At 37.0% G+C, this 10,073-nt stretch overlaps 1 protein-coding gene across 1 annotated transcript in view; it reads left to right on the forward strand.

Moving 5' to 3' along the window:
• Positions 1-1,670, forward strand: part of LOC122079330 (eukaryotic translation initiation factor 5A-2) — a 3,151-nt gene extending 1,481 nt beyond the window's left edge. The window contains exons 2-5 of the mRNA XM_042645712.1: positions 109-231; positions 352-408; positions 495-569; positions 1,206-1,670. Coding sequence (XP_042501646.1) covers positions 109-231; positions 352-408; positions 495-569; positions 1,206-1,307 — 357 coding nt within the window. The 3' untranslated portion in view covers positions 1,308-1,670. The remainder of the gene's footprint in view (positions 1-108; positions 232-351; positions 409-494; positions 570-1,205) is intronic.
• Positions 1,671-10,073: the final 8,403 nt, after the last annotated feature.

A 10,073-nucleotide genomic window follows, 5' to 3' on the forward strand; every position in this document is an offset into this window, starting at 1 on the left:
AAAAAAAAAAAAAAAAAAAAGACCTGCACAGAATTGAATGGAGTACTTAATAGTTTTAGCACAAAGTTTAAGCTTCTATTTGTTGCTTATCCTGTGTTGTTTTTGCAGGTTGTTGAAGTTTCAACTTCCAAGACTGGCAAGCATGGTCATGCTAAGTGTCACTTTGTTGCAATTGACATCTTCAACGCAAAAAAGCTTGAAGATATCGTGCCCTCTTCCCATAACTGTGATGTATGGAATGCACTTGCGTATTACAATTTATTTATTATTTAAATAAGTATATATATTCTGCCATTTTTGCAGGCTTTACTTTATTTCAGAACATTAACCGATGATTTTTATTATATGCAGGTTCCCCATGTTAATCGTACTGATTACCAGCTGATTGACATATCTGAGGATGGATTTGTATGTTTTCATTTACGGTTGAGATTTACCCTTTCTCAGTTCTTACATATTCTTATAATCTTTTTCTGATTACTTAATCGTGATAGGTGAGCCTATTGACTGAAAATGGTAACACCAAGGATGACCTGAAGCTCCCAACTGATGACAACCTGCTCACCCAGGTGATTTTATATTAACTAGTCTTCATGCTTGTTTATAATCTTTTACTGAATCATTGGTATTCTGTAATTGCTTTTTTTTCTTTCTTTTCTCATGGGATGGGATGGGGTGGGGTGGGGTGGGGGGGTTGGTGTTGGTGAATGTTGACAACCTTAAAAGTGACTGTCCACTGGTTCACCGTTTCAGTTTGTGCTTGGCCTTGGGATAATCAGTGTGAGGTGTCACTATCACGAGTCTGTATATGACATATACCAGTGGGGGTCTATGCACAAGTGTGTAATTTCACACTTGTGATAAAGATACAAGCCTTTATTTCAGTTGTGATCGTCTCAAAGGATAAATATTTATCTCTGAAGAGATAGGGTATGTTATGGGGCTCAATTCACAGTTTTTTTTTTTTTTTTGGCCTGAACTAGTGTCCTGAGGCTTCAGAATAGTTCTCATGATTCACTTGTATGGTCTTAGGTTATCTATTACTGCAGGTATTTATTCCGCAATTGCATGTGTGTGCCCCAATCTTGGGTTTTTTTTTTTTTCTGTTGAAATGATCTACTTTTTTCTAGTACTCTTTTAGCAGACTAACTGACGATAAGAGTATTGGGTGGTTCTCATATTGCTGTTCTATATCCTTGATACAGATCAAAGATGGGTTTGCGGAGGGGAAAGATCTGGTTGTGAGTGTAATGTCTGCGATGGGAGAAGAGCAGATCTGTGCTCTGAAGGACATTGGCCCAAAGTAGCTTTCCTCCATCTGCAGACTGCTAAAAATTTAACTGAAGATTTTTGTAAGAGCTTGTACGCTTGCTGTTTCAGATTGGGAAGACATTATTAGTGTTATTGGGAAGGGTTTTATTTGGATTTAAATCTGAGGGGTTTCTTTTCAAGCAACAGATACAGTTCCAATGCCCTTGTTTTTCTGTGGACATCCACTTAATTGTCTCTACTCTCTACTTTCATTCTACTAGCTTTTTGATTCAATATTTGTACTGCTTTATGCTAGAGAAACTGCAGCTACTGCCTTGTTTTTTGTGGTGTAAAGGGTTGCTAAACTGCCAGCAATACTAGACTGTATATACACCTTTAAGTCTTGTTACTTGTGGTAAGATTTCACTGTGCTATGCATGTGAATTGGTTCTCTTAAGGTATTTTCTTTGGTCACTCTTATTTTTTGTGGATGATTTGGTTACTATGTGGATGTGCATGTGAAGTGGTCCTTAAGGGTGCCCAAAATGGACTTTTTGGTGTGTGGTGGTTGCTGGTAATTAGAAATGGGTGAGTGGTAGCAGAGATTAAGCGCTGAGAAGTTAATTTACTTATCCATTAAACCATTACCGGCTGTCAGTTAACATCGGGAGACCTGATTGAAAAGAGAGGAGACGAGGGGAAACTATTGTTCAACTCCACTGGTGCCGCCCGAATAACTCTGTTATGCCTCTTCTTTTGCAAGTGAGATCGACTGCACTGGAGTCATCACCCCGTGAAAGGTGGAGAAACCTCAGCTTGTTGCATGATCACAATTTGGCATGTGGTTTGTTCAGTTGGCTGATGGTATGCAATAACTCTAGGGGAGCTTCTGAATTCTCGAGATGAGAGGTGGGAGCTGCAACTCATAGCTTCTGGTGAGACTCAATACGGCAGTTTTGCAGATGGCCTAGCTGTTGTGTGTGGCAGCATCCGGGAGTTACCCCCGCAGTGAAGCGATGTCCAGCTTGGGAAAATTGCCATTGGAGAGAAGTGGGAAAAGGTAAAAAGATCGGAATGGATTGTTTCAAGAAAGAATCAATCATTTCCCTCAACCTCACTTTCTGCGGTTCTGTAGCTCTCTTCGCCTGTAAGACAAAATTTTCTTCTTTACTTCGTTGTTTCCATCTCCTTTTTGCCTTTTACTTTAAAATCTTGAGTTCACTGTATTTTCCACTGCTTTTAAAGTGGCATCCGTTAAAAAAAGATCGGGAAAATTACGTGATTACCCATTTTTGGGTATTCTTTACAAAATTACTCACAAAAAATTTTGGTTAACAAAAATACCCAAAATTAGGTTTGGGTTTACAAAACTATCCACCCAAAATTTCAGTTAACAAAAATACCCAAAATCAGGTTTGGATTTACAAAACTATCAAAAATAGTGATTCTTCATTTTCCACATATAATCATGTATTTTTTTATTACTAAAACTTTGAGTGGGTAGTTTTGTAAACTCAAACTTAATTTTTGGTATTTTTATAAACTTAAACTTTAAGTGGGTAATTTTGTAAAGGAAACCTAATGTTTAAGTATTTTTGTTAACTGAAATTTTTGGTGGGTAATTTTGTAAAGAGGAACTCAGAAGTGGGTAATCATATAATTTTCCCAAAAAAATCTTGGGCAAGCGGAATGAACCTTCTGGAGTGATCATCTCTGCTATCATGTACATAAATACCCCGATCTCAAATCTTAAGGTGGCTTATGCATATGTCGATTTTAAGCTGTGTTTTGATATGCATTTTCAGAATAGATTTTGGGTCTGAAATGTATTCTGAAATTTGATTCTTCTCTATTTTCTCACTTTAGAAATGCATTTCAAACCTAGAATCTATTTCGAGAATACATACGAAACACAGCCTTGATGATCTAAATCGCTATTCATCACAGACCCCATTCTCTCCTAGTCACAGTTTCGTTTCTGATATCTAAAACGTGAACCATCACCTCTCTTTCAACCCTAGAAAAACACACTACTACCCTCCCAAGGTGAATTTGGCACCAATGCACCCTACATGTGGCAAAGTAATTGTTCGCGACCATTTTTTCCGTCTCATGTGGGAGGAATTGTTTTTCAAAGTGTAAGTGACGAGTTGTGGACGAATGCTGCGATAAAAGCCGGATTAGAATTGGCAAAGTAGGGGTGATTTGATTTGGAATCAACTCAGATCAATCCTAATTCTTTAGAACCAAGTTCCACTGAGTTCAACCAAGTGTGGCTGAGTCTTGAACTATTCCAGTTATCCCATTCTGATTCGTATTCAGGAATTAATTGAAATCAATGAAGATCGATCCCATTCTAAATTCTGTGTTTTTTAAAATTGGAATTGATTGGAGACTGATTGTCTGACTTCTTTGCAAGCGTAATGTTCAATCTATGCTTTGATCTTTATAACTCCTATAATCTACATCATACTACTAATAAATGTGCTCAAACTGAGAAGCCTTCGTGTTGCAACATGACGAATTTACCATAGCTTGGCATGATTGCCCACATCCAACAGAAAAAATTAGAGATTTTTCACTAAACTTGAAAAACTCTCAAAACCACTCTATATCTCACAAAGTGATCTTCCCTTTGGTTGCTTAGGGTTTTTTCACACTGAGACAATAATCTCAACACAATTATAATTATACACTCGTACATCTAGTGGACCCAAAACCTTGGCTGAGGTACAAACGCAAACCTAATAATAACTATGTGAACCATTACAAAATACAAAACATACTCAACTCTAACAATCTCTACCTTGACTAGGATTCTTCAAACCACCTTGAAGAAGACTAGTGTTGATGTCGAATTTGCAAACTCTGCCATTGTCTATACCTATTTGACATGACCCACACCCTTACCCAAGATGTCCTTGCTTGTCTTCCCTGTCAAACCCAAACTAGCATGGCCCACAACTCTACCCGAGGTGTCCCATATAGCTCGTTGTCATACAATGTGACGTGGCTCCACCTCTTTTTTTGCTACAGCCTACTTTCAGAGATCATTGCTTCTCACCAAATTTAAAGCAAAAAAGACATCCACTTCTATTGTAACAGAATAATTAAAGGGGTAGTGTTAGATTTATCTGTAATGAACGGTAGATGATGCACTAACCTTAGGATGTAGTCCTTGTATCAGGTACAAAAGTTGAAGCAATAGAAAGTTCTGTATGCAGGTACGGTAGGGTGAAGTCGTATAAGATACTCTTCTTAAGGTGTTAAAGAGCCCCTAATTTATGCATACAGGGTTGACCCACTCTTTTACCTCCAAGATAAAATCACCCCCTAATCACAAAGGTTGCACTCCTACGTGTGATTAAGAAAGGGAATCCGTAAGCTATACTAAGAAACTCAAAGAGAGGGAGGAGAGGAGAAGAAATAGAATACAATACAATACAGAAACGTATTTGGTATGAGTGTACAAGACAAACATGACTCTATTTGGATTTGTTGTTTTTTCCTGGCATGTAGGCAGTGGGTATTTATAGGCCTAAATGTACCTGTACATGTACAAGTACATGTATGTATAGGTATGTGTCCCTTCATGCAGAGGGTGTATATGTTCTCTATAGGTGTCAGCGTATGCACGTATAGTTGTATCCATACGTGTATGTGTCCATTGTATAATATACATATATGGGTGTGTCCATTAACTACTGTACATGTACTGATAAGTAAGTACATGTATAGTCATTCACGTTCATGGAATTTCAATTTTGGTTCCAAATTTCATATTGAAATTTTGATTTTGGAACCAAAAAATATTTGATTGAAAAGTAAGGTAAAGGAGGACTCACGCCCATGCCCACACAGCCTCGACTCAACATGTGCATGATTGAAAAAGTACCCTAACAATCCCCACACATGAGAGAGTAGAGAGACTTCTCTCTAAGGAACCCTATGTCCCTTAAAGACTAATTCTTATACATATATATATATATATATATATACCCAAAGAAACTTTTACAAGTCTCCAATGTGGGACTAAACTATAGCTCACAGTCACATGCTTTTACTAGTAACAAAGAACTTGAACAAAGGAAAGGCTAGTTGTTTTGAAACTTAAAACTCTAATAGCTTCTTTTTAAACTTGCACTTTGTCATTGCCCGAACCATATGTAGTATCTATGGTCCACCTATTCCCCTTTCCAGAGTTCCAATGATAGTTCCACCTGTTTCAACACTCCCTATAGGTTAGTAAAATTTCCAATCATCGGTCCCTACGTCATAACCATGGCCTCTTTTGAAACACTGAGAAGTCCACTTTTAGATGAGCATCTGAGACCTCTCGAATCCAATGTTCCCAGTGAAATTAGATTCTTCCTTAGATTCAACACGTGCCTCTCCCAAATCAAAGTTCGCACAATCCCATCAAACATGCGAATCTATATAGTCCCAATCCCGACAAACTTGCTTTCTGCATTATTTTATATATTGACAATACCACTCTCACACACATAATATCTAGCAAAGTGATCCCTAACTAAACACATGAAATGGACAACCATAATCTAAAATCCAATTTGAAATTGTACGTGATGAAGTAATGAAAATGAGCTCTCCATCATCACTTCAAAACCCTTCCACAATATCAAAAATTGATGATTTATCGCCATATTTTTTCTCTTTTATCCTTCTTACTCTTTGGATAATTCTTCTTTATATGACCTTCCTCCTCACAATAATAATAAGTTATCATGCGACCTTGAGACTTGGAGTGACCTTTGTACTTGTTGAAATCCTCCAGTATTTGATTTGAACTCTGTCTTCCTTGACTACTGTTGGGTTCAAATGTCAGCTGTAGCAACGGGTCAAACTCAGGGAGGCCAAGTGTTTAATCAACACACTTCCAATTAGGCAGAGTGCAAATATCAAGAGAGTTGACTATACTAATTTAACTAAATGTGCAAGATAATTATAACAATTAAAAACATCAAATTAAATTAAAGCAATTAAATTTAACTAGCCAATGGAGAATAATGGAATAAAACTAATAGGAAATATTCATTCAGGATTGGGATTCACCATGGGAATAAGTTGAATTAACAGTAGGCATGAGGATATATTACACATAGTATGACCTAGATCACGGGAGATGCGGCAATGGCTAACATACCCCATGAGTAGCATCATTCAATATGCAATATTAAGCTAAACATCATAAATCCTAATTAGTGTCACTATGGTTACGGTAGTTATCATGTATATGGTCCTACTGGATGACATACACAATACGACGGTGAACCGCAATAAATCTAACTAGCTTGATGTCCATTAAAATAAAGCATGTCCATTATTCATTCACACTAATCACCCATGGCTTCATCCAAATCCCAAAAGAATGGGTTTAGCTAGCCATGAGAGTGGTGGTGATCATGCTACTTAAATTAAAAATAAAAGAGATGACAATATAAATTAAATTTAAAATAAAAGAACATGAATTGAAGAACAACTGCAGAATTTTATTGAAGAAGAGAATGAATTCCAAGCTTTCGTATATCTAAACTACAAATATGCTTCTAAATCTTCAATTACAACATTAATGGCTCCAATGAAATTTTGCAGAAAAAAAAAATTACAACTTGTAAACATAAACTAATGAAGTGAAAGAAGAAAGATAGGGGAGAGGGAGCTTGGTTTTTTCAGAGAGAGGTGAGTTTCTCTATTTATAGAGTTTAGCCATCTAAAGGATAAAAGGAAAAAAAAAATAGAAAGGAAATAAAAATCAAAACCTATAATAGAAATTACCAAAATTTGAAAATCCCAATTCCCTTTGCAATATTTTTCTTAATCCCAAAATAGAAGATATGATAGAATTCTTCTAGAATATTGTCCAATATAGAAGATCATGAATATGAAACTACTAAAAATTCATCTCAACATGTGGTTAAAAATCAAAATAAAAAGTTGACTTAGCCTAAATCTTCCTTGTAGAAATCGTCCACCTTATAGGAAATCCTCTTAGAACTTATTCTGCAGATTTTGCCAAGAGGAATCCTTCTAGGCTCTGACTAGGTTGGCTAGAGTTTGGTTTATTGGGCCGAATTTGACACTTGTACTCCACTTGATCCACTTTTGGTCTGAATTATAAAAACAAGAGAAAATACCTAAAGTAGCCCTGTTCTGGGAATTAAATGATGTAAATAATTGGACTAATTTACATACAAAAAAATGCTCAACAACCACCACCTACAACCAGGGCGCTAACTTCCTCTAACATCCTTTCATTGCTATTTTTCCATCGTGTCTCATTTATCAACAAAATAGTAATAATCTCGTTAAGTTTGAGGGTATACTTACTAAACAATAGTGTAATCACAACATGATCGAATGAATGAGGTACTGACACTAACAAAAGAAGTTCCTTATCATCCTCTTCGATCTTCACATCAAAAGTCGACAATTTTGTTAATATCCATCTAAGTTCACCTCAAACTTTGTTCTCTTCGACAATCGAAGGTCATATAACTGTTTCTTAAAAACAATCGCTTTGTGCAACGATATGGACTTGTACATTCTCTCTGGCTTTGTCTAGACTTTCTGTGGATCTGCCATCAACCTCAATAATATTAATATTTTATTCAATGGAGCATAACCAACTTGATTGTCCCTTCCACTTCGTACCATACCCTCTATATAAAACTAGAATTTTTATATAGAGCCAAACCCGTATACTATCGATTTCAAAAACAAATTTATTCAATTTCTATCGTACATTACCTTTTTTGCTGATTAATTTTTTTTCCTCACAAAAAAGTAATGATCACACACACACACACACACACACACACACACATATATATGTACAAGGAGAGCTCCTTTAATAACACCTTCTCTCATACACAAGCTACAAGCCACGACTCTTTCTTCTCTGCTTCTAATCATCATAGATTAGAAACATTTTTTTTCCTCTCACCCTAAAGCCCCTTATGTTCTCTTTTACACGATCACCCATGCCTTAAAAGAAAATCAAATCAGCAATCTACAAAAAGAAAAAAAAATACCTTCTTTGTCTCTTTGCGCATCGCCCTTTCCTCAGATCTCCATGCACACCTTGCCACGATTTGCTAAAACCTCACTCTCATACTAATTGTTGGGGGTGAATGCATAACTACGAGGAAGAAACCAAGCAAACAATCACATAATATGAGGAATTTAGTATGGTTCGGCATGATTTTCTACAACCACCTAAGAGAAACCGAAAAAACTCTTTCCACCTCACAAAATGATCTCGCCTTAGCTTGTCTAGGTTTTCCCACACCGAGACAATATATAGGGAACCCAAAAACCCTAATCCTCACACAATTACAATTATTAAACCACCATACATGTAATGGACCCAGAACTCGACCCAGTTACAAATACAAACCTAATAATAATTATGTGAACCATTACAAAATACAAGACATACCTTACCCTAACACTCCACCATGGCATCACAATAGTGAAATAACAACAATAGTAAATAAAAGGAGTATGGTTTGAGCCTAATTTAATCAATTCAGTTCTAATTCTTTCCAAATACAAGTTTGGCCAAGTTTCTTCTGCGAGAGTCAAGACCACCGTTTCTAGTATTTTGAAGTTACGGCTTTTCTGAGAGCTCAAATTTGAATTCTAGATTGACGCATACTTGAGACTATGAACAAGAAATTAAAGGACAGAGGGAAGGCTAACAATTCTCTATTATGGTGGTGGTTGAGTCATCTTCTTCAGATTCCCCCCTTCAGTTCTTTTTTATCGTTTACTCTTTCCTTTATATTCTTCATTTTTAACTATCAATTGAGGAAAGAATCTGCGAGAGTGGAGTGCCATTGAAGGAGCAGTGGGTGTTGGTGGTACGATGTCTTGTATTTTATTATTTGCATAAGTGGCATGGTTCTGAAGGTCTATTAAGAACTCAAATGCCTCGAGGCTCGGAGCCTATGGGTTCATTTAGGTAAATTTCTTGTATATTTGTGGCGAAGGTTCTTGATGACGTGTGAGGATGAGCGACTGTAATCCTATTCTCCATTGGTAGTGAACCAAATCTCTATTATAACCTAGTTGTTACTAAGAGGGGGCGAATCAGTGAGTCTAATTCTGATCCCTTAAATCTGGTCGAATACTGACTTGGCAAACTCTGTAGTATTGTCCTTGTTCGTACACAGTCGTATGCACACTCAGCCTCTCATAAGCGCTTCTAAGTGTGCACACCCATTCCACATTCTATGCGCTTCAATAGAATACAATGCAAACAAGATACACACCCACAACACAGGGTTTTTAACAAGTTTCGGCAAGATGCCTACGTCCCCGGAGTAGTGCTTATAAAGGCTTCGTACCTACTCAATACACTACTTCAACTGCACCTATAGTTGAGAGCACCTATACCCAGTTTTTTTAACCCACAGCTAAGATGGCACACGCATTGCCGGTACAACTTGTAGCACCCACTGCATGGGAGCACCTAGTACAAAAATACAAATAAATTGGGGCTTATATACTATGCCGTACAATCAAGCTCTACCTAGCATGTATATATCAACTACTACAGTTAGCATGTATTCAATGTAACAGACAACATGTATATCAAATGGGCTAGGAATTCTCACAACCGGTTTTCTAGTGCTCTCAGAGTTGTCTTAGAGCACAATCTCTACACATTGGAGTCTTCAACTCCCCTTTAGAATAGGAGACTTGAACCTTCAAGTGAGTTCATCATGGCCATGGCATCTCATTAGTATTCTCCACCAAACACAAACCCTCAACCTCTCTTTTCTCTCAGTTCCTATTCT

This window comes from Macadamia integrifolia, chromosome 5 (assembly GCF_013358625.1).
Source record: "Macadamia integrifolia cultivar HAES 741 chromosome 5, SCU_Mint_v3, whole genome shotgun sequence".
Taxonomy (NCBI): Eukaryota; Viridiplantae; Streptophyta; class Magnoliopsida; order Proteales; family Proteaceae; genus Macadamia; species Macadamia integrifolia.